The sequence below is a fragment of the Hakea prostrata genome, chromosome 5 (assembly GCF_041222555.1).
Source record: "Hakea prostrata isolate BN-2017 chromosome 5, UWA_Hpros_2, whole genome shotgun sequence".
Classification (NCBI taxonomy): domain Eukaryota; kingdom Viridiplantae; phylum Streptophyta; class Magnoliopsida; order Proteales; family Proteaceae; genus Hakea; species Hakea prostrata.
Window position 1 is genome coordinate 52,605,609 of NC_142604.1, and position 25,790 is coordinate 52,631,398.

The following is a 25,790-nucleotide window of genomic DNA, read 5'->3' on the forward strand; positions in this document are numbered from 1 at the left end:
GGATTTCGTCTTTGAAGCATGTGAAAACACTCCCAAACGACGAACAACAACAAACCCTAAAGATATAAAAAATCTGAAGATGAGTATCCTATTTTGGGAGAATTTTGCAGTTAGGAAAGATGTAGATCTCATCCCTCGTGCTAGAGAAAACAACAGTTTCCCAAGCAAGTCTAGTCTCCCATCATAGTTTTCTCACATCCATCTCTCAAAACTTAACAAAGGACAGAGAGGGGACAGAAGAGAGATGATTTACCTTCAAGACTAAAGATTGCATGAAGATCCAAGATTCCCACCGTGATACCATTTCCTTTCACTCCAAACGCAACCTCTGACTTGCTCTAGAGTTCTTGATTGTTTAAGAATAGAATAATCCCACATTCATGGTTAGCTCTGATAAATAGGGGTTTTAAAGTTCAAAAACCTTGTAATTTGCGTATTGTCGTGACCAAATTGACTAGGGAGCGGCAGGTTAGATGACCAACTGCCCCTATTGCTTTTCAGCAACAAGGTGGCTAATCGGTCTGGGTTTGTCCTAGACTTGACTTCACTTGAGTACAAGCTAGGGGAATGGCCAAGGGCTCATACCTGGACTGGGGCGCCTCCCAACTCTGACACTCGAGAGCTGGTAACCCACCTTCCCAATCTGTCTAGTTTCAAGTCTAATCTTCTTCCAAACTCCAACAAAATGGCAGAACCCTGACCTCCACCATTGAGGTCCATGGATTTAGATGCTAATCCAGTGGTCTCTAATTGGATGGCCCACCACTTCCTCTTTTATTGGATCCACACGTCCTCGGGCCTGCAAGTAGGGATTCAGTTTAGGATCCTAGGGGTTATCGCAAAATAATTTGCCAAATGACCAAAATGCCCTCAGTAGTTTTGCCAGCCCATTAGTTGCACCACTGTGTTTGGGCTTTTGGGCCCAAATTATGGGCTCTGTTCAGGGTTGGGCTAGGATTCTGTACTGAGTTGAGTTGGGCAGTAATTTTTGGGTTGTTTTTCTTAATGTGGTGAATTATAAGACCTAAAAGTGGGAGATTAAGGGGTTACCTGAAATTATTGTTTTATTTTGGTGGGTCATTGTTGGTGATGTTTGAACAGGGTTTATGTTTTATTGCCAAGCTTGGACTTTGAATCAGTTTTAGAAAATTTTATTCGTTAATTGTCTACTTAAAGAGTCTTGGTAGTTGGTTCAATCTATAGTAGTTTCTTTTATTTGTTTCCTTAAAGAAATGCAACTAATCCCCCTCCCCCTAAAGGGGGAAAAAAGACCACTGTATGTTGTTATATCGAATGGGATATATATTATATATATATATATATATATATATATATATATATATATATATATATATATATATATATATATATATATATATATATATATATATATTATATATATATATATTAGATTAGGCTTTGCATGAGTCTTCCTTCCGCTTCTCTTTGTTTCTGCTTTCTCCTTGAGTGGTTGTTTTCCCCTCCTTATCCCAATGGTCCCTGTCTCCCCTATATTTGTGATATCCTTTTTCTCCCCTTTTCCCTGTGGCTCCTGGTTGGCAGTTCTCAGATCTGAATCTGCATCTAACTGGACAAGGATGATAGAACTCTGAAGCTTTATCCTCAGCCAATCGGTTTCACCCAGCTGAGAAGAACCAGTAAAGTAGTTGTATTCTACAAAATGAGAAAGGTAACTGGGTGGTAGAGAATTAGAAACATAAAAGAAGGAACAAGGGAGAGTCTGATAAGGGAAGTAAAATAACTTTTTATTTGAGAAAGAACATCAGTCTAGACCATAGTATGAGAACTTGCTGGAGTCCTTTTTATTTTTATTTTTATTTTTTGGGTGCAGATTGAGATGAGTTTGCATACGGAGTGATAAGTCGGTCATATCTTGGTCAGTTACTGGCAATATCTCGGTATGTCTCAGACTTTTATGCTTCCTACTTAAGTCTGGCTATGATCACAACATTAAAAGTTAAAGTACTCTGGCATTGGTTTTCAGACCACCAAGCTGGCCTTGGAGATCAAGTTCTCAAGCCTCAATCTAGACTAGGAGAGAGGAAGGAGGAGAAGAACCCAGCCACATAATATATATATATATATATATTTTATATTTTTTATATGTATATGCATATGCATATGTGTGTGTGTGTGTGTCTATATATATATATATATATTTTTTTCCTTCAATACCTTCAGTCAACTATAAATATTTTGCTGGATTCCATGCGTTTTTAAAGACTTAAAACAAAAACCAACAATCGGACTATTGTCTGAATCATATAACAAAATTCGGTCGAAACTTGTGATATTTTGATCGAAATTTCCCATTTTGGAAACCTCGAAACGAGAAACTAGGGGACCGAAAAAATCCCAAGTTTCGATTGAAACTATCGAAATTTCGTCAAAACTTGTCGAAACCTCGAAACCTCGAAACCTGGCTCAACCCAGCTGGCTAACCAGCTGGTTCATGAGCAAAAAAAATTCCCAAATTTTGTGGGAAACATGGGAAGTTTCGTGGAAACTTGAAAATTTTCGTGGAAACCTGAGAAATTTCATGGAAACCTAAGATTTTTTCCTGCAAGTTTCGTAGCTTTTCCAAATTTTCAGTTTTTTTGTTTCTTTTATATTTCCCCAAATTCCCCCTCCATCCATCAAGACTTCCTATCCAAATTGTGTATTTCCTTAGATTGGTTATCTTAGGCATGTTGATGACCAGAGTTATAAAGTTATAGTTGTCGATTACCTTGACAACCATAAGCATAAAATGTCATAGGATGTCTGTTGGTTGGAGGAGAGGATGTTACAGGCATGGTACTACTCATCCCATAGGATGGATCCACCGAGGCACTCCTCTTGGCATTGAGTTGTACTTTCTTTTATTGTTAGTTACTTTGAATTTGATGTTTTGAAGTTAGAAATTATATATTGAATGTTATGTACTTAAAGTAGTTAAGTTTATAATGTACTTATCGGACAACTCTACATTGATGCTATGTACATTGAATGACATATCTACATTGATTTTTTTAGCAAAATATAGCCAGTGTGTTCTTTATACTCTAATTAGCTTAAATGCAGAGTTCCACCCTAAAATACTCTCTAAAACATGTCGAAACTTCATATCGAAACTTGCGCAAAAAACTCTCAGGTCTCCTCGAAATTTCCCAATTTTCCACTTAGGTTTCCTATTTTCACTTGGTCGAAACTTGAGTTTCCCTCGAATTTTTTTCTATGGCCTGAACTAGAGTTTTAATTGAAATCAAATCTGCAATCTAAGTCACGGCTGCTGACAGAAAATAACAATTGACAAAAATAACCCCTACATGCCACACAATGACACTAAGGTTGCTCAGTTGGCAAAGACCATTACCTTGCAATGATGTCATGAATTCAACTTTGCTTGGGGCCCAACTATAATTAGAAGAGAGGGTGGGGGTGGGGGGATAGCAACCTCTACGAACCTATTTGCCACTATTGAATAGTGTGTGTGTTCTGCATAACATTACTATTTTTATGTAAGTGCCTTTCATTAGATCTTAATTTAACTTGTTTCAACTGGCTGTCACTATTCTTTATTTTGCACTTGACTAACATATTTATGTTGACAATATTCCTGATAAGTTGTAGATGCCCATGCAGGTTTCTTCTCCCAGCATCACTTATTGTAGTCAATGATGTCGCTGCCTACTTTTTTGGTTTTTTTTTTGGTCGAACACCTTTAATCAAGTTGTCTCCAAAGAAAACTTGGGAGGGTTTCATTGGAGCATCTGTTGCAACTATCATCTCTGCATTTGTGGTGAGTTCATGTATTCTTTTTCCGTTAGCTACAAAGAAAAGCTTCTGAGAATCTTTTGAGTGATATCTGGTTCTTGGGTAGTTTTCCTCAGTAATCTTTGTGTTGTCCTTGTCTTTATTGTTTTATCTTCCTGTTCTTGGGAAGTTATTTCTGATTCCTTTTTGTTTTAAGTTGAATCATTGTCATATGTTCAAATGGTCATCCAAGGAACATGTCTAGTTGTGAGAGACAGTCCTACATTTTATGGCACAATGGCGTGCGCTTGATGAGCTATAGACAATTTAACTGATATGGCCATCTAGGTTCCTAAGCTTGATCATGCTCACTGTCTCTGTATTTGGAAGAAGCTTTCTAGTTGTCCTCTTGGGTTCCATTTCCATCCTAATGTGTTTGCACTTATTTTATTTATTTGTTAATAATACATGCTTTGGGCATGCTAAAATTTTACTTTTTGAAGACTTTTACGCTTATGAGGTTTACGAGGTTTTGATATTTATGTGTCAATAAAAGGTGCATGCTAACATGGTATTGTTGCTTTGCGTCTTGTGTAGCTAGCAAATGTCATGGGGCGTTTCCAGTGGCTAACATGTCCAAGGAAGGTAACTTTTGAAGATTTAGTGCCTTCTTGAGTTTAATACACCCAAAAGCATTTGGATGCTCTTGACTATCCTGCTTCATGGAAAAACTTATGCAGGACCTATCAACTGGTTGGCTTCACTGTGATCCAGGTCCACTGTTCAAGCCTGAATATTTTTCCTTGCCAGACTGGGTGAGTGAACACTATGTCTTTCTGAGTATTTAGTAGAAAGCTTAATGAAATAATCAAATTCTGGTAAAAGTAATTCTTTTTTCATGACACTGGTTATTTACAACATCAGTAAGACATAGTGTTTTTGAATTGGTGTGTCATTTGATCAGTACTTGATTGTTATTTAAAGTTGTTACCATCATAGCTTCTGTCATGGCTTTCATTGAATATGGTTGTCCCTTAGAAGTATGATTTTTTTCCAGGGTGGTGGGTTATCAAGCTCACCATGTCGTTCTGAGTATTTAGTAGAATGCTGGATTAAATAATCAAATTCTGGTAAAAATAATTCCTTTTCATGACAGTGGTCATTTACAATATCAGTAAGCCTTCTTACATAAGTAGTGGTTTTGAATTGGTATTGTCATTTGATTGGTACTTGATTGTTATTTTAAGTTGTTACCATCATAGTTTCTTCCATGGTTTTCATTGAATATGGTTGTCCCTAGAAGGATGATTTGTTCCAGGGTGGTGGGTTATCAAGTTGTGTCCGACAGTCGGGAGGGCTTGTGTAGACATGGGATTATTTAGAGGAAGTGGGATATGGGCAAGTCTTGAGTTTGGTGGAGTTACAGTGTGTGTTGGAATGTGCTATGTTCGCTGATGCTAAAACTATAAAATGTGTTTTGTGATTGTTAACCAGGGTTGCCTTGTGTGGAATCCAGGTCCATATGAACCACCGTAGGAAGGCTTGATGTCTTGCTTGGTAAGTTGGAACTAGGCAGAAGATATTAAGAAATGGAAAAATTCATTGGGTTTAGATCCATACTGATAATTTCGATAATTTGAGGAAGGTGTTTTGTAGACTTTGTGATGTGAACAGCAAAAAGAGGCCCAGCAGAAGCCGCAAGAGGGCCTAGCAGACACCACCTTAGGGGGGTTTTAGTCATTTTAGGTCATTTTTTCTTTTCTTCAATTGAGTGTTTTGGTTGGGTTTCTAATCTGATTACAGAATCCCAATTAGTTCAGTTAGAGTTGTCTAGTCTAGTACGGAGTTCAAGTCCAAGTCAGGTAGGTCTCTTTGAAGTTGATTTCTTTTGGAGTCGTGAAAAGGCTATATATTCTCATGCGTATTACAGAAATCAGTTTTTGATGAATAAAATAATTGAGAGTATTGCAGCCTAGCAGGTATTGGCAGGGTTCCTTAGAGGGGGACCCAAAGGTTGTCTATGTTCACATTCTTCAAGCTTCCAAGTTCAGTTCTGCAAATCCAGCAAGCATCTTCAGCCTTCAAGTAACAATTCCACCAAGCTTCTTCAACCCTCAACCAGTAAATACCATCTCAGATCTCTCCCGGATTAGCCCAGCCCCTTCCCAATCCATCGCAGCTTTCCCACCCTCTTTTCTGCTCTTGCACAACCCAGTAATCCCTCCCCCAGCAATCGCAGGCCTTCTAGCCCCCTTCCTACCTACTGCAGGCCTATAGGACTCCTCCCCACCCTCCTACAACCCTTCCTGACCTATTCCCCAACCTCCCCAGCCACTGCAATACCCCTCTAACCCTCCTCCTATCTCCTGGCAAACCAGAAAAGCGGAAAAATCAGAAGAATAAGAATTTAAAAAAAAAAAAAAAAAAAAAAAAAACTCCCTTGGAAGGTTAGAAAGATCAACTCAAGAGTTTTCTCCTGGCTTCCCTGTTTCTTGTGGCAAACCAGAAAAGCAGAAAAATCAGAAGAATTAAAAAAAAAAAAAACTACTCCCTTGGAAGGTTAGAAAGATCAACTCAAGAGTTCCCTATTTGACCAACCCCGCAACTACTCCCTTCTCTCCCATAAGGTTTTGGAAAGACCCATAATTTTCTTTGATCTGTTAGGCCACCAATGTTTCCCCAATTAGAGATTCCCATGGCCTATCAAAACTCTCTCTCAAGCCCAAAACCCTGAAAGTCCCCAAAACTGGAAAGATCTAAAATTTCATACTTCCCATCCTCCTTGGTTTACATCAATTGGTGTCAAAGCCATGGATAGGGTGATCAATATCACCCCCAATGAAGACTATTGCAACTATGGACCCTCCTTGAACATTCTTGTGAAGATCCTTATGTCTGAAGTTGAAGATGAAGATTGGAAAAGGAGCAGCCTTTTCCATACATGATTATGGGTTTGTAAGTTAGTGAGAGCCATTATCGACATTGGTTGTAGCACAATTGTTATCTCTGCAGCCATTGGACAGAAGGCTAAGTTACCACTAGAAGGACATCCAAACCCTTGCACAGTTGGGCTCCCCAACCGTGAAATTGTTGAGGTAGGGTTTAGGTGTTTGGTCTTTTAGTTTGCAGTCTGATGTTAATGAAGTCTGTTGTGATATAGTTCCTATGGGTGTATCTGATGTAATTTTGGGTAGACCTTCGTTAGATGATAATGATGTACCAATCCATGTGTGGGAGAATACTTGTATGTTTAGGCACAAGGGGGGAAACATTGAATTTCTTCCCTTGAATATGCAGGAGGAAGATAGGAAAAGAGTGAGAAAGAGTTCTGTTCCAAAAGAGTCTAGTTCCCAACCCCAAACCATAGTGAATCCCACCAAGAAGTTTGATGATCTTCAAGAAGAACCTGGTGTAATTCTGGCACTAGTTACCAAAGCAGAGCCTCCTCAACAAGAAGAAAAGCCTCCACCTCAGATCCAAGAACTCCTCACCGAATTCTCAGACATTGTACCAGAAGATCTCCCTTGTGAGCTACCTCCACCATGATATATTTAGAATGCCATAGATCTTGTGCTTGGAGCTTCCCTACCCAATATTCCAGTCTATAGGATGAGCCCAGCAAAACATGAAGAATTATAGAGACAAGTAGAAGAGTTTCTCAAGAAGGGTTGTATCAAAGACTTTTGAGACCTTGTTCCATGCCAGCTTTGTGAACTCCAAAGAAAGAAGTGGAGAATGTGTGTTGACAGCAGGGTTGACTGGAGTTTCCATCTTCTTAAAATTAAATCTCAAAAGTGTGTATCACCAAATTCAGATCAGACCAGGCGATGAGTGGAAGATTGTTTTTAAAACAAGAGGATGATTGTCCGAATGGAAGGTTATGCCTTTTCGGCTCACCAATGCCGACAGCACTTTAATGCGAGTGGTGTCTTAGGTACTAAAACCTTTTCTGGGGAAGTTCTTAGTTGCTTATTTTGATGATATCTTGGTGTGTAGTAATGATCCAGAAGAACATGTAGTGTATTTGAGATTAATCCTAGAGATCCTATGGAAGGAGCAACTGTACCTAAACTTGAAGAAATGCACTTTTATGATGCCCAAAGTAGTCTTCCTTGGATTCATAATATCACCAAGGAAGTTGAAGTAGACCAGGAAGGTTCATTCACTTCTATGTATAGAAGAATGGCCTCTTCCAGGAGCATCACCATTGTTTAGAGTTCAATGGCCTTGTGTTCTTCTACTGGAGGTTCATTATAGATTTTAGTACTGTTATGGCTACCCTTATTGACTGTACAAAAACCTCCAAGGGTAAGTTCCAATGTACTCTAGTAGCCACCAGAGCCTTCAACACCATCAATAAAAAGATGACAGGCCCCTGTTTTGAAGCTATCAGATTTCAGCCCAGTGTTGTCACTCATGCCTCTCACATCGAGATTGGAGGAGTTCTTATGCAGCAAGGTCACCCTATAGCTTTCCATAGTGAGAAGCTAAATGAAACCAAGTTTAGGTATTCCACATATGATCTAGAATTATATGTAGTTGTACAAATCTTGAAGCACTGACAGCACTACTTAGTTGGAAGGGAATTTGTGCTCTAGTCTGATGATGAAGCCCCATAGCATTTCCATACACAAAGCACCATCAACAATAAGCATGCAAAGTGGGTAGGCTATCTATAGGCCACAGGGATTCACTTTCAACCTACAACATAAAGCAGGGAAGGAGAATAAAGTTGCAGATGCCATCAGCAGAAAAGTATTGAAGATGACAATCTCTGGGATTCAACAAATCATTCAGAAATATCCATGAGACAGAGACTTCGGCATCATCTATGCAGAGATAACGTAAGGAGGGCAACACCCCCAATACTCTACACATGAAGCATTTCTGTTCTGCAGGACCCTGATCTGCATCCCAAATAGCTCTCTTCAACAACATCTCATCAGAGAGTTATATGGAGGACTCAGTGGACACTTTGGAGTTGTGAATATTGTTGCCCAAGTGATTGAAAGGTACTATTGGCCCTGTATGCATGGAGATGTCACCATGGTCATCAGCAGATATCGGATATGCTTGCTTGCTAAAAGAAATCTGTAGAATACTGGTGTCTGCTCCCCTTTGCGCATACCCCATCCCCTTGAAAGATCTCAGTATGGACTTTGTTCTTGGGTTATCTCTTGCCCAAGGAAAGTTTGTTTCTAGATTTGTGGTGGTGGACCGGTTTACCAAGATGGTCCACTTCATCGCGTGCCAGTGGACTTATGATGCCAAACACAAAGCTAAATTGTTCTTCAGGGAAATAGTTTGGATCTATGGGTTACCCAATACCATTATATTGGATAGAGACGTCAAATTCACGAGCTACATTTGGAAGACCTTTGGTGACCAACACGAAGTTATTATTTTCAGCAACAGTCCATCCCCAGACAGATGTTCAGAGGAAGTGGTAAATAGGATACTCGGAAACCTATTGTTGAGTCTTGTTAGAGATTATGAGATGACCTGGCCATGATCTTAGACATTGCAAGAGTTCGCCTACAACAGTTCAGACAATCGAACTACGAGGAGGACACCTTTTGAAGCCCTACTAGGTATCCAATCTCAGAGGCCCATTGATCTTGCACCCTTGCCAGTTGAAACCAGGGTAAACATAGAAGTAGATGAGTTCCTATGGCACATCACTGAAGTACATGCAGATGTCAGAAGAAAGATAGCCCTCAACACATAGATATACAAGGTCCAAGCAGATCAACAAAGGAGGGCTATGGAATTTAAGCTAGGAGACATGGTAATGGTCCGCATCCATCAAGAGAGGTCCAGCGGGAGTAAATACCAAGCTCCACCCAAAGAGGATTGGACCTTACAGGTACTCACATGTGTGGGGCCCAATGGCTACGTCTTGGACTTGCCTCCCAACATGGGTATAAAAGATACCTTTAATGTAGCGGACTTATATCTATACATTGTGCACCATTCAGATGGAGGAGACACTGAGCATATCCTATGACTACCCAACCTTCCCCTCCATAACAAAAATTTATTAACCAAGTACTATTCATGCTCAAAACTACATGCAAAGGGCTTGGATACCATGTGTTCTTACTTAAGTGGAAGGGCAAGCCCATTAGTGAGAGCACATGGATTCATGTAGATGAATTTGAAAAGATCGATCCTGATTTATACGAGAGATACATGGCCTTCACCCATTCATCAGAGATGAATGTTTCCAAGCTAGGGAGAATTGATGTGAACAACAAAAAGGGTCTAGTAGAAGCTGTAAGAGGGCCTAGCGCCGGTAGGCCTGTGCGCACCCCCTTAGGGTTTAGTTTTGTCTTTTAAAGTCTTATTTTCTTTCATTAAATTGAGTGTTTTAGTTGGGTTTCTAATCTGATTACATAATCCAATTAGTTCAGTTAGAGTTGTCTAGTCTGGTAAGGAGTCCAAGTCTAAGTCAGGTCTCTTTGAAGTTTATTTTAGAGCTTTTTATAGGTTGCACTCTATGGGGGTTAAACTTTGGGTACCTCACTATAGTGGCCTAAATTACATGACACTCACTTGCAAAATTACAAGTTCCACGCTGTTACACTTTCATCCAAGATTTTGTTAAGTACATGTCAAATGACCATATTGCCCTCATTGGAGTACAATGACGTAATTACCTCCGTTTAATATCCTCCCTTACCCAACCCTTAGGTGAGTTAAGGGAGCATCTTCTACCCTACACCTTGCTGGAAACTGCCCACGACCACTACCAGAAACCACCGACCCCCTCCCCCTGCCCATGACCACAGCCCCCACCTTCCCTGGTCGGATATCACCCCCCTTCTCTCTCTCTCTCTCTCTCTCTCTCTTATTTTTCTTGGAAAATATCCGTAGTTACCTTATCAAGCTCTTTGATGAAGTATGCTTTGTTCTTTGCATCCTGCCAAAGTCTAAGAAACAAATGCAAAACCATTTTTAGTAGACCGAACTCGAGGAATAACGTATAAGAGAAAAATATACATATCTAGAATTCTAAAATCGAACAATAACTCATGAATCAGGATCCGAAACCGTAAAATATAATAGATTATGGTTGATTTGAGATTTATGGGTTAGATAGAGAAGTGTTAGACAAGAATAAACCATGTTAGAATTTTCAGTAAATCACACGACTCATTTATCAGAATCTTAAGGTCTAGAAATGAGATAAGAATATAGTTATATAGCCATGATCGAAGGTGAACGTAAAATCCAAATGGAGAACTAGAAGAGATAAATAAACTCACTGACCTGCCATATAAACTGAAGCGATTATTGCAAACATCAAGAACAATAGAGCCGAAAGCCAAGATCGCACAATCAAGCTAGATAGCCAGTTACTCGATCCACGACTCTGTATCTTCTAATTCAGCTGACTAGGGGAATTAACAGATCTTCACGCAGTCAATTCGGACAGCATTTAAATGCCTTAAAAAATGAAATTTGAACAAGATCTCCCTCACTGGGATCTCTTGAGATTTCTTAAGATTAATTTTGATTTCTTTGAATTTGAATCTCATATGGATATAGTAGGAAAGAGCATAGAACAAAATTCCATTGAAACTTGCGAAATTTCCACCGAAATTTCCCATTTTGGAAAATGCGAAACGAAACTCATGAGGACCGAAAAAAAGTCCTCAGTTTCGATCGAAATTGTCGAAATTTTGTCAAAACTTGTCGAAACCTCGAAACCTGTCGAAACTTGGTTCAACCCAGTTGGGCCAGCTGGTTCATGAGGAAAAAAAATTCCCAAATTTCGTGGGAAACTTGGGAAATTTCGTGGAAACTTGGGAAATTTCGTGGAAACTTGAGAAATTTTGTGGAAACTTGAGACTTTTTCCTGTAAATTTTGTAGCTTTCCCAAATTTTCAATTTTTTTGTTTATTTCATGTTTCCCCAAATACCCACAACAAATACCCCCTCCATCAGGACTTCTCTATTCAAAGTGCATATTCCCTCAGGTTGGTTATCTTAAGCATATTGATGACTAGACTCATAAAGTTAGTTGTCGATTAACTTGACAACCATAGGCATAAAATGTCATGGGATGTCTATGTTCGTTGGTTGGAGGAGAGGATGTTACAAGCATAGTACTACTTAGCTCACAGGATGAATCCACTCTTGGCACTCCTCTTAACACTAAGTTGTATTTTCCTTTTATTGTCAACTATTTTGAAGTTAAAATTATATATTGAACGTTATGTGCTTAAATTGTTAACTTTATAATGTACTTTTTGGACAACTCTACATTGATGTTATGTACATTGACATATCTAAATTGATTTTTTTAGCAAAATACAACAAATGTATTCTTTGTACTCTAATTAGCTTAAATACAGAATCCCACCCCAAAATACTCTCTAAAACCTGTCGAAACTTGTACGGAAAAGTCCTTGGTTTCCTCAAAATTTCCCAAGTTTCCACCTAAGTTTCCCATTTTCACCCGATTGAAACTTGAGTTTCCCTCGAATTTTTTATCATGGGAAAGAGTGACGAAGGTGGGTGTTTCGAAGAGGAAGTTTTAAATTCTTTACATTCCATTGATGGGTGGATCAACAATGTCATGGAACTTTAGGATTTATGCTAGAGTAAGGTGATTCTTGGCTGGGGAAGGTGGGGGCAGTGGTTGTGGGTGGGGTGGTTTCCAGCAGCGGTGGTGGGCAATTTCTGGCAAGATGTAGGTAGAAGATGGGTGAAGGGATTCTCCCTACACCCACCTAAGGGTTGGGTATGGAAGGGTATTAAATGGGGGTAGTTAGGTCAGTGTACTCTACTAAGGGTAAGATGACCATTTGACATTTGACTTAACAAAATCTTTGGATGAAAGTCTAGTAGTGTGCAACTTGTAATTTTGCGAGTGAGTGCCATGTAATTTAGGCCACTATAGTGAGGTACCCAAAGTTTCACCCCCATTATAGTGTGCAACCTCTAAAAAACTCTTTTTTTATTTGGAGTCTTGTAATATATATTCTCATGCCTATTACAGAATAAATCAGTTTTTGGTGAACAAAATTATTGAGAGTATTGCAGCCTAGGAGTTATTGGCAGGGTTCCTTTGAGGGGGACCCTATGGTTGTCTATGTTTCCATTCTTCAAGCTATCAAGTTCAGTTCTGCAATTCTAGCAAGCATCTTCAACCTTCAAGCGACAATTCCAGCAAGCTTCTTCAACCCTTAACCAGTAAATACCAACCTCAGATCTCTCCCAGGTAAGCCCAGCATCTTCCCAATCCGTTGCAGCTTTTCCATCCCCTATTCTGCTCTTGCACAACCCAGTAATGCCCTCCCCCAGCAATCGCAGGCCTTCTAGCCCCCTCCGCTACCTAGCGTAGCCCTATAAGACCCCTCCCCACACTCCTATGACCCTCAACCAATTCCCCAACCTCCCCTGCCACTGTGTTACCCCTATAACCCTCCCCCTATCTCTTGGCCTTCCTGTTTCTTGTGGCAGACCAGAAAAGCAAGAAAATCAGGAGAAAAAGAAATAAGAAAAAGAAAGAACGACAGAAGAAGATCAAAAAAGAAGAGGGAAAAGAAAGAAAAAAAACAAGAAAGAAAGAAAGAAAGAAAGAAAGAAAGAAAGAAAGAAAGAAAGAAGATCTGGGGAGATTAGAAAGATCAACCCAAGAATTCCACATTCAACCAACCTTGCAAATGCTTCCTTTTCACTCATAAAGTTTTTGAAAGAGCCTTAATTTTTTTGATCTCTTAGACCTCCAAAACCTCCCATGTTAGAGATTCCCATGTGTTGAGAAACAATGATTTTGGTAGAATGGCTTAAATTGATCAGTGTGATCTCAAGCCCTTTATTTACTATAAAGTGGACATAACACTATTACAAGAATACCCTTACTTGGGTAACAAGAAATAGAAACTTACATGAACAAAAAACCTAATGGAGTTGAACTCCTAGTAGAACTCAACCAACACTCCCCCTCAAGTTGAGGTATAGGTATTAGTCATGCCCAACTTGCCTACAATAGGAAATAAATCTCCTTCCTTCAAATCCTTAGTGAAAATATCTGCCACTTGGTTTCCAGACCTCACAAAAGGCATGCAGATGAGCCCTTGTTCTAGCTTTCATTTGACAAAAAACCTGTCAATTTCAATGTGCTTAGTTCGATCATGTTGCACAGGATTATTGGCAATACTAATAGTAGCCTTGTTGTCACAATATGACATTTTAGGGTTTGGAACTTGGATTCGAATGTCTTCTAGCAAGCCTTTCAACCATAATAGCTCACAAACTCCACGAACCATAGCTTTATATTCAGCTTCGTTACTGGATAAAGTTACCACATTCTGTTTCTTACTTCTCCAAGTAATTAGATTACCTCCAACAAAGGTATAGTAACCTGAAATTGACTTCCTTTTCCAGGAGTTCCTTTCAAATACTGCAGTATTTTGCTAACAACTTTCATATGAGCTAAATATGGATCATGCATGAATTGGCTCACCATCCCCATGGCATAAGCGATGTCTTACTTGGTGTGTTTAAGTAAATAAGCTTTCCCTACCACCAGCCTTTGGTATCTTCCTTTGTCCACTGGTTCTTCCTTTTTTCCCTTAAGTTTAGCTCCAGCTTCAATAGGGGTATCAACTGCTTTACACCCTCAACATTCCCACTTCTAATAATAAATCTAAGACATACTTTCTTTAGGATAGGAATATACACTTCTTTGATCGAGCCACTTTAATCCCTATACACTTCTTTGATCGAGCCACCTTAATCCCTAAGAAGTATTATAACTTCCCTAGATCTTTAATCTCGAGCTCTCTGCTAAGAAAGTCCTTTAACCTTTGAATTTCTTCACCATTATTCTTTGTGATGACAATATCGTCTACATAATCAATGAGAAGTGTGATATTAGTACCTGACTTCTTGACAAATAGTGTATGATCAACATTGCTTTGCTTGTACCCAATAGAGGTCATTGCCTTCAGGAGGCGTCCAAACTAGCATATAGGAGACTGTTTTAGCCCATAGATTGATCTCTTCAACCGACAAACTTTCCCTACAGTATTATCATCAGGGAAACCATGTGGGATTTCCATATAGACTTCTTCCCCTAATTTCGTATGTAAGAAGGTATTCTTTACGTCTAGTTGGAGCAAGTTCCAGTCTTTGGTCACAGCTACAGACAATAGAACTCTGACATATTTTAGTTTTGCAACAAGGGCAAAAGTCTCCTGATAATCAATCCCATAGGTATGGGTAAACCCCTTTGCAACTAGTATAGCCTTCAACCTGTTGACTGATCTATCCATATTTTGTTTAACCACAAACACCCATTTGTAACCCATGGTTTTTTTTCCTAGAGGAAGTGTAACCAGCTCCCAAGTATCATTTATCTTCATTGCCTACATTTCCTCTACCATAACTGCCTTCCATCTCTGATCAACATAGGTTTCCTGCCAACTTTTAGGAACATATATAGATGATAGAGATGACATAAAAGCACGGTAAGAGTCAGACAAATAGTCATAAGAAACATATTTAGTTATGTGATGCTGAGTTCAAGATCTGACTCATTTTCTAATAGTAATAGGAAGATTAGAAGAAGATACTCAGGGAGAACAGTAGAATCTTATTCTGGAGCAGGAGACTGAAGTGATAACGTGTCACCTTTCTCCACCTGCTTTGGCCAGTTGTAATTCTTCCTCTGATAAGTCCGCACCTCCTTATTCTGGTCAATCTTGTTTTGAAGGACATCAATAGTGTGCTTCACAGGAGTGGTTTCTCCCTGATCAGGTTCTTCACATGGTTCAGAAAACGGAGGGGGAGAATTAGAGTCCTTAGGTATACTGGCCGAAGTCTCCCCTTGGTTTGGAGACACTTCTTGAACTCCTAAGTTGTGTTGTGGTGGTGTGATAGAATGGTCTAGAGTTGGAAAGAACACCTCTCCTCTAGGACTCTCCCCCTGGAGAGGTGTATAGTAACGACAAGACTCATTAAAAATTACATCCATGGAGATAACGGTTTTCGGGAAGGAGGATGATAACATTCGTACCACTTGGTGAGGTGTATAGTAAGGGCAAGACTCATTAAAAATTACATCCATGGAGACAACGGTTTTTCGGGAAGGATGATAACATTCGTAACCTTTCGAGTCGTAGAATACCCCATAAAAATGCATCGTAGGTCGCGAGGAGCTAACTTACTTTGGTGGGCTGTGATTCTGGTATAACACACATCCAAAAACCTTTGGCAGAATTACAAAAGAAGAGGCTTCCTAGAGAAGCTCATTAGGACATTTAAAACCAAGTGTCTTATTAGGCATCTTATTCATAAGGTAGGAGGCGGTGAGTATAGCTGCACTCCATTATTGGTCAGGGATATTCTTAGCAATCATAAGTGAACGGGGCTATCTTTAAAAGATGCTGATTTTTCCTTTCGGCTACCCCATTTTGGGCAGTAATATCAACACAACTGGTCTGGTGTATTATACCAGAGTCAGAGAAATATCTCTGAAATTCACCATCAATATACTCTGTGCCATTGTCACTGCGAAGGATCTTCACAGTGGCATTGAATTAAGTTTCAATCATATTATGAAAATTATGAAAACATAAAATAACCTCATTTTTTTTTGTTTTAGATGATAAATCCATGTAGAACGAGAGTGACAATTAATAAAAGTCACAAAGTACCTATGGCCAGTAATAGATACACGGCAACAGGGGCCCCGCACATCAGTATGAATTAGTACAAAAGGAATAGATTTTCTATTATGAAGAGAAGGTAAATAAGTAGAACGAGCATGCGTCGTAAAAATGTAGGTTTCACAAAAAAATTCATCATTTTTACCGGAAGAAACTAAATCAGGAAATACTTTCTTAAGAGTTCCTGGAGGGGGGTGACCTAGCCTACGGTGCCACTGATGAGTCTGATATTACCGAATGGACCTGATTAGAAGTTGCAGTCAGAGCAGAAGTAGATCCTCCAATTGGCTCCAATAGATAAAGTCCATTATCTAGTTTACCATGTCCAATCTCCTTCCCCGTTATCAGATCTTGGCAGACACAGTAAGATGGGAAAAAATCACTTTACAATTCAAGTCATGTGTGAGACTACTGATAGAGAGCAAGTTAGTAGAGAAAGAGGGAACGTGTAAAACTTTAGACAAAGAAAGTGATGGAGAATGCTAAATGGTCCCTTTTCTAGCAATGGAAGAATAAGAGCTATCAACAATTTCAACTTCATATTTTTCGGAAGTTGGAGCATAACGTAAGAAAAAGGAGGATGAACCTGTCATATGATACGTGGCTCTTGTATTAATGATCCATGGAGTAGAAACTGAAAAAATATGGAAGCCTGTAAAAGTTTTACCTGAAGTATCAAGGTAGGAGTTGGTGTGAATAGTGGAGTAAGCAGTAGTAGAGATTGTACCGGCAGTAGAAGACTACAGAATACGTTGCAGAGTAGCTAACTCTTCCTGTGAAAAACCAAGTAGAGGGTGTTGTGGGAACTGTCTCAGAAAGATTAGCCTTTGGTTTTCCCCTTCTTTGTGCCTTTTTTTGCTCAAAATTAGTAGATTTCCCATGGGGCTTCCAACAATTGGCCATGGTATGATATGGTTTGTGACAGTGCTCACACTTGACAATCTCCTTAGCCAAATCAGATTTAGTGCTAACAGACTGTAAGGCAAGTTTCTCCACAATAGGAGCATGAAGCATGGCTAATCGATGACTTTCCTTATATTGAATAAGGGCATAAGATTGTTCTAGTGTAGGAAAGGGAGAACGATTTGGTACTTGCACTCTAATTTGATCATATTTCACATTCAAACTTGCCAAGAAGTCATATACCCAAATCTTATTAACATGCTTCCTATAAGTAGCCACATCATCTGGATTAGTGGGGTGATAATCCCCATAATGATTAAACTTCTGCCAAAGAGATCACAACTTAGCATAATATTGGGCCACATTTAGTTCCTTTTGGGTAGTCTCATGATGCTTCTTCCGTAGCTCATAACTATGTGCATCATTCCCCTTCTGTCCATATGTTTCAATCGTAGCCTTTTAGATTTGGGCTGCAGTATCAAGTAATAGGTATCCACGAGCAATATTTGGATTCATGGAATTCAAAAGGAATGACATAATAAGAGAGTCATTCAAGATCCATTTATCCTGTGAAACACCTGTGGTGGTAGGTTTGATAGTGGTGCTCGTAATGTGTCCAACAAGTCCTCTTCTAGCAATGGTTAGGTAAGCAGAGCGAGACTAGATCAAATAATTTGTTACATCAAATTGTATCGAAAGAGGATGAAGAGTGGGGTAATGTTCGGAGCCAATGGAAGCAATAATACCATTAGTAGTTGCCATGTCCCCCCCCCCCCCCCCCAAAAGAGGCCCATGAAGTTATGGGAAATTACAAATAAACCCCTGAAAAAATTGTGAATTTTCAAATAGGTCCCTAAAAATATGCAAATTCACAAATAGGTCCCTAGAAATATGAGAATTCACAAAAGAGCCCTACCTAAACATACCCCTGTAATATGGGTAATCACAAATAAACCCATTAAAATATGCTAATTCACAAAAGAGCCCCCTGAAAATCAGTTTTTTTCTTTTTCTTCTTCCACTGGTTCAAAAAGGATTTCATATCACTGGTTCGAAAGTGAACCCAAAGATAGAAAAAACAAAGGTGATAGGAGAAAAAACAGGATAAAGCATGGCGGAAGGTGGGTCGATGGATAAATCTGATTCAAAAAAAAGAAAAACAGAGTGAATTCAAGGCTGCGATGGGTGTTGCAGGTCAAGGCAATTGTGGCTACAGGTTAATCTCATGTCTGTGATGGTGGAGTAGCAACAGCAGGTCTGTCAATGGTAGAGTAGCAGTGGTAAGTTTGCGATGCAGAATCGAGAGAGACTCGATGAGTTTCTCTTCTCTTTTTTTTTTTCTCCTCTCCAACAGCGGCAAGTTTTGCGATGCAGAATCAAGAGAGACTTGATGAGTTTCTCTTCTTTTCTTTTTTTTTTTTCTTTCTTTCTTTCCACAGTCGATGGGGTTTGTGTTCCTTGATCTTCCCTAATTGAACTTTGGCTCTGATGCCATGTTGAGAAACAGTGATTTTGGTAGAATGGCTTAAATTGATCAGTGTGATCTCAAGCCCTTTATTTATAATAAAGTGGACATAACACTATTACATGAATACCTTTACTTGGGTAACAAGAAATAGAAACTTACATGAACAAAAAACCTAATAGAGTTGAACTCATAGTATAACACAACAGACACCATGGCCTGTCAAAACCATCCCATTCAAACCCATAATCCTACAAGTGCCCAAAACTGTATATATATGAAATTCCATACATCCCATCCTCCTTGGTTTACATCACTTTGTTTCTCATTAGTTAAAGAGACTAGGAGGTTTTGACACTTGAATTGCTGTAAAGGTCCAATTGTAAAATCATGTGTTGGACAGAACAAAGATGACATAGTTGAGGATAGCAAAAATATGTGACTAGAGCCTTAGGACATGTTGGATCACATTAGGGATCTAGTTTCATACTGTTTCCTATTTAGTTCCTTGCGTAATGGGGATGAGTTGCATCTGGGGTTGGTTGAGATTCCAAATGCATTGAGATGAGGAAAGGCTTTGTAAACAAGCGTAGTGGAGTTTTTGGTTGTCGCAGAAACAAAGAAAAGTTGAGAAGGGAAGACAGGAATGAGCAACTTGGTGTAGCTTCATCATGTACTAGGCTGCTACGTGTGGAGCCACCAAATTAGGGTTAGATTCCATTCAGATAGATTTGAATGTGAACCGATTATTGTTTTTATAACTGATGCATAGCCTCATCTTGAACCATGTGAACCATGGTAAGGAATATAAGGTTGGGCCTCTTGAAATTTAAGTTTATTGAGATTTGCTGTGAATGAATTGATTTGGCCCATTTGGGCCAAACTCATTGTCTTTCATGAAGTCCTAAGAATTGGGAGAGGTGGTGTTCTGGTTTGAAGATGGAGAGACAGGGGCATGGAGAGAGGCTCTTTGCATTGAATGTGAGTCGAGCTTTGCTTGTGAGAGACTTAGCTAATTGTGAGTAAATCAACAATATGGATGTTTTCGTTGGGTGCTGAGCTGCACTTGATAATCACAAGAAATATGGAACATATTATGTTGCAACCATGTACTTGAAAGGGTTCTCGAGGTAGCAAGAATCATGATTGTCAAGGCAGCAAGGTGACCAAAGCAGTTGGGGCTCCGCCTAGGCGATTAAGAGACAAAACGGCGCCTAGGCGGCAATAAGGCAACCAAAGTGTAATTTAAGAATTTCTATTATAAGCTAAACAAGCATTCAAGAATCACATTCATCCAAAAAACAAACAAACATCCAAGACTCATAATTATGAAAAAAATCCAATAAAGAACACGAACATAAGTTCATCTCATCAAGCATCATAAAAATATAGTGATCCATAAGATGGAGCAAAGTCTTATTATAATGCCTTCTTTCTTTATATAGGGAATTTCCAGTCCACCCCTTTGAGTTAACATAGAAATTCATAAGGTGTGGTCTGATTGATAAATTGGATAACTTAAGAGGTGGCATTAATTTTAGGGGGCATTATTTGACCAAATTGTTTTTCACCCGACTTTTTCTAAATAAACAAATAATTTTCAAATCCAAATCAGGATTGATATGTTAGTTTTTTACCACTTTTTTTTTTGATCTAATACGATAAATTAATAGATCACATTATTCCAATTTCCAAGTCATTATCCATTTAATGATTCATTGATTCTCGTTTCCGAAATAATTAACTATTAAGTTTGTATGTGGATTTGTATAATAAATTTTTTTTAAAAAAAGAAAGAAAAGAATATTATATACAAAATATAAAAAAAGTGACCGCTTTGGCATCTAGGCAGCAATAAGGCGCATGAGGTGACAAAGTGGTAGCAATTAAGGTGATAAAAGGGCTGAAAAACTGCATGTTAACAAAGCGGTGGCAATAAGGCGGTTGAAAACGGCCTTAGCGCCTAGGTGGAGGCTTTGAAAACCATGGCAGGAATGCATCTGATCCCAGATGAAGAGAAAAAAATTGCTTGAAGATGGTGACTAGGTTGAAGATGTTCGTAGTGGGTACAGGTGAATGATTTGCCAACAATAATGAATGCCTTTCTGATTGCTTCATTTTCCTTTAAGCTGTTGAAGCTCAAGATCGCTTGCTAGGTCCCTTTGTGTCTGCTTCTTTTTTCCTCCACACCCTCTCTCATTAAAGAAGGCAGGTTAAGAATTCCAAAGTCAATCTGTAAAATTTACTTGCAGATTTGGGGAAAATATTTCCAAGAGCCTTTTCCTTTAAAGAGGGGTCTCACGTAAATTTTATTGCAGGAAAATTTTCCAAATAACAACGAAAGGGTGGAAAAATCAAAATTTATGGTAAATTCTGTTTTATTGACTATATTCTGTCAAAAAAACCAGTATTGCTTTGATCTTTTTGGTGTAAATTTTAAGTGGAAAATTTTCCATAGTTTTTCACTTCAGAAAAAACTCTACTCATTAAAAAATGTTCATATGTTCTTTTTTTTTTTTGGGGAATAAATATTAACAAACATTTCATTGTATAACATTTTACATTTATGAAGTGAAATTTACTTTGGAGAAATTTTCCATTGAAATAAGCAAAGCCTTGGGGGAAATTGCGATTTCACGACCCAACCAGATAAACGTATTGGCCCAAGTAATTTGACTATTTGGCATGGTGAAGAGATTTCCTGAAGTTTCTGTTGTAATATACTTTTTTTTGGATGAATAAATAATATATTAAAGAGAATGGAACCAACGGGGGTTGGTCCAAGTGGTAAGCAGCTTGGTCTGCTTAAGCAAGGTTCCGGTATCGAAACCTTGTGGACGTAAAAAATCCCCGCTGGGAGACTCACCCACCACAGCCAAGTGTGCGACCCGGGTCGAACACTGGATTAGTCAGGAAACCGGGGTTAGCAACCAAAAAAAAAAAGAGAACGGAACATACAGGAATGGTCTTTAGGAAGAAGACCGGAAAGAAAGGTTAAGGCCCCAGGAGACAACAATAAGCCTGTTCCTTGGGGTATCAACAATCAGGGGATGGGGAGTAGCTACAAGTCTAGTAGAAACATCAAAATAGATGGCATTCCAAATCATGTCTTTCAAGCGAGATTTGGAGGTCCATCTCCGAAGGTTACGCTTCCACCAAAGATGATGGACAGCGGCACAAAACACGAGTTTACCAAACCGATCGCAAATAGAAGAGCCAGGGAAATTTCTCAAGATCCAAGACCACTCACTAGCAAAGCCAAAAGATCACCTCGAACGGGGCCAAATATAGGGAATGGCTTTTTCCCAGATGGATTTGGAAAAAGGGCAATAAAAGAAAAGGTGACCAAGGTCCTCCGAACCATTCCAACAAACGATACAGCCTGGGTTAATAGGGATATGGCGGCCAATAAGGAAGGATTGGGTGGGGAGGGCATGGTGAAGGGCCCTCCAAAGGGTAAAGGAGTGTCGCGGGATGTGTCTTTTAAACCGAACCAAGGGAGGCTAGGGGGTTAGGGTTATGGGAACGGAGAAGGTTCCAAGCTGAGGAGGTGGAAAAGGTTTTGGTAGGGGATGGGAGCCAGATGGTAGTGTCACTAGGGGAGTCAGAAATTGTGGGAAGGGAGTCCCAAACTTGTGTGAGAGAGGGGAGGGGAGAAGGGGTCCAAGAGCCATTGGAAATGAAGGTGGACAAGGGGGTGGTTTTGGGGATACATGAGTTATAGACAGTATGGGGTAGAAAAGGGAAAAGAGAATGCCCATCGGATGCCACGGGTTTAGCCAGAAGGAGGTAGAGGAGCCAGTGGAGACATAAATAGAGATAGCGGAGAGAGCACGGTGGCGAAGCAAAAGGATTTTCCTCCAGATCCAAAAGGGATTGGGGGGCACGGGATCGTCCAGAGGGAATCTGAACGGAGAAGGAAGGAATAAACCCAAGAAACCCAAATGGGGCCTTACTTTGAGGCAATCTTCCAGATAAGCTTGAGAAGGCAAGCCAAGTTAACATCGGAGATCTGACGAATACCAAGGCCACCTTTAGAGATTGGGTAACAAACAGTCGACCATCTAATAGGGTGGATGAAGCGGGAAGCTTCACGCCCATTCTAGAGGAAGGCAGAGAACAAAGACTCCATGGCATGGACAATGGATTTCGGGATGGAAAAGATTCCACACCAATAGAGGTAGGAGGATTGAAGGACGGAGCGAATGAGCTTGCCTTTCTAAAGTTGAAGCTTCTTTCGAATGTGGTCAAGCATAGGGAGGCAATGATGGCGAGTGAGCCTACCAGGAATGAGAGGGAGACCGAGGTAGGTGACAGGAAAGGAACCAGGCTTGAACCCTGAGAGCTGAAGGAGAGAAGCTTTCACCAGATCAGAAACTCCCGAGAGGAAGATGGTGGATTTATCAAGATTGACCCGGAGCCTGGAGAGAGATTCGAAGAGCAAAAGGGCTGAGAGGATGGAAGAAATGGACCGATAATCAGCTTTGGATAAAATCATAAGTTCATCAGTGAAAGCAAGGTGGTTGAGATTTAGGGATTTACATTTGGGGATGGGCGAAATGAGGAACTGATCTGTGTTGGACTAGAGGAGGCAAGAGAGGGCCTTCAAAGCCAAGGAGAAGAGATAAGGGGATAGGTGGCAACCTTGGCGGATACCAACACGAGAAGAGAAGAAACCAACTAGGGATCCATTAGTGATAATGGAGAAACGGGGGGGGGGGGTTGGAAATACAGACCTCAATCCAGTGGACGAAGGGAGGAGGAAAACCAATAAAGTGAAGGACATTGCTAAGAAATTCCCAGCGAATGGAATCAAAAGCTTTATAGAGGTCGACCTTGAGAAAAGAGGCCGGAGAATGAGAGGATCTATTGAAACCACGAACAATTTCCGCATAGAGAAGGATATTGTGCTTAATACTACGGCCCGAGATGAAAGCAGACTAATTCGGGCTCACAAGGGAAGGCATGACCTTCTTGAGCCGATTTGCTTGGACCTTGGCGATGAACTTGTAGAGGGAGATAGGGCGAAAATCAGAGAGAGAAGAAGCTCCATGCTTCTTAGGAATGAGACAGATGAAAGTTTGATTAATGGAGGAGAGCTGTGAAGGATTAAAGAAGAAACTATGGATGGCATGAACAAGATCGTGCTCAAGAAAATCCCAGGAGGCGAGGAAGAATCCCATACTAAAACAATCAGGACCAGGGGCATGACTTGGACTTATGGGAGCGGATGGCTAAAAGGATCTCATAGTGGGAAGGGATAGCACAAAGAGAGGGGAAAGAGGAAGGATCAATGAATTTGTTGAATAGGTTAGGGGGGAGAGGAGAACAGGGAGGGAGGGTAGAAGGGGAGAGAAGATTGGTGGAAAAGGAGATGACCTCTGCCTTGATGCTAGGGGGATCAGAAATCTAGTGAGGAGGGTAGGAATGGAATTGAAGTTGTTGTGAGCTTTGAGAGATCTGTGAAAGTAGGTAGTGTTAGAATCACCAAGATCAAGCCACTTGATTCTAGCTTTCTGGCGGAGACAACTTTCTTCAAGGGAGAGAAGAGAGAAGAGAGAAGAGGTCAGAGGAGAGGGATTTTTCTTGATTGGCAAGGGAGGGGTTGGAAGGGTCACTTTGGAGGAGAGATTGGGTTCTCTAAAGATCCGAGCGACAGGAGGAGACCCTAGAGGAAATGTTACCAAAGGAGGAGGAGTTCTAGGATCGAAGAGCTTCCTAAGTGTTACGGAGCTTACAAGTAAAAGCAATGAGAGGGAGGAAGTGACAGTGGACAAGCTTTGACCAAGCTTCTTGAACAGTGCGGATGAAAGAGGGGCTAGAAGACCACATATCAAAGAATTTGAAGGGCTTAGGACCAAAGGAGGTAGGGGGAAGAGATGGATGAGACAAGGAGAGTGATCAAAGAGACCCGAATTAGGAAAGAAAGCGTGGGAGGTATGAAAGGAGGAGAGCCAGGAGGAATTTGAGAGGCAAAGATCAAGCTTAGAGGCAATTCTAGCGGATCCAGAACGCCGATTATGCCAAGTGAGAGAGTGGCCAGACAAACGGAGATCAGAGATGCCAGAATCCTCAATACAAGAGTTGAAATCCTCAATCGCAGCTGGGTCCAAGTGGGATCCACCCACACGCTCATGAGAATACTGGATAATATTGAAGTCACCACTAAGACCCTAAAGGAGATCAGAGGTAGTGGCAGAGATAGAGCGAATTTCCTCTCAAAGACCAATACGATCAGAGGCTTGGTTGAATTCATAAATGATGGTGAGGAGTAAGGGAGGAGAATTGGGGGAAGATGACATTAAGATGCATGAGCTGGGGGGAGGACCTCAAAAGAGAAACTTGGAGTTTAGAGGGGTCCCAAAGAATCCAAATATGACCATTGATGGAGGGGGAGGAATTAGAGAGAAAGGACCAAGAGGGGGAGATAGACTGAGCAATCCGATGAGCATTATCCATATGGACATGGGTTTCAATGAGAGCACAAAGAGAAACTTTAGTACTCTTAATAGTATTTTTCACTTCAGCTTGTTTTGCAAGGGAGTTGAGCCCCCTAACATTGCAACAAAAAAATTTAGACATTAATACCAAATTGGGGAAGGGCAACCATATTGCTACTGGGGGAGAGGCATAAGGGGTTGGAGAAGGGAGTCTCACATAGGGGGGAGTTGAGGGGAGAAGGAGTTTCAAAAATTTCAGGGTCTATGGTTGAAGCGGATGAGGGGGAGGTAGGTTCAGTCGTTCAGTATTGTCTTGAAGCTTCAGGGGAGCGGGTAGAGGGTGAGGTTTTGGAGAGTGGGAATGGGGAATTGGGCAGCGACATTGGGTTGAGGAGTGAGGAGATGGGCTAGCATAGATAGGCGATTTGGGAAAGGTTTGGTTGATGGCTGGGCTTCCAATAAAGGTTTAAAGAGAGAGAGGAAGGTTTTGGGGGCTAGCTTAAGGGGTTGGGTTGGGAGCCACGGGTTGAAAAGGATGAAGGG

General features: G+C 40.3%; 1 protein-coding gene across 5 annotated transcripts in view; it reads left to right on the forward strand.

Annotated features, from left to right (window-relative positions):
• Positions 1 to 25,790, forward strand: part of LOC149016479 (phosphatidate cytidylyltransferase 1-like) — a 64,369-nt gene that overhangs the window by 20,092 nt on the left and 18,487 nt on the right. For all 5 annotated transcript variants that reach the window (XM_089154616.1, XM_089154612.1, XM_089154613.1 and 2 more), the window contains 3 exons: positions 3,646 to 3,802; positions 4,354 to 4,401; positions 4,497 to 4,571. In XM_089154616.1, the coding sequence (XP_089010742.1) occupies positions 3,646 to 3,802; positions 4,354 to 4,401; positions 4,497 to 4,571 (280 nt within the window). The remainder of the gene's footprint in view (positions 1 to 3,645; positions 3,803 to 4,353; positions 4,402 to 4,496; positions 4,572 to 25,790) is intronic.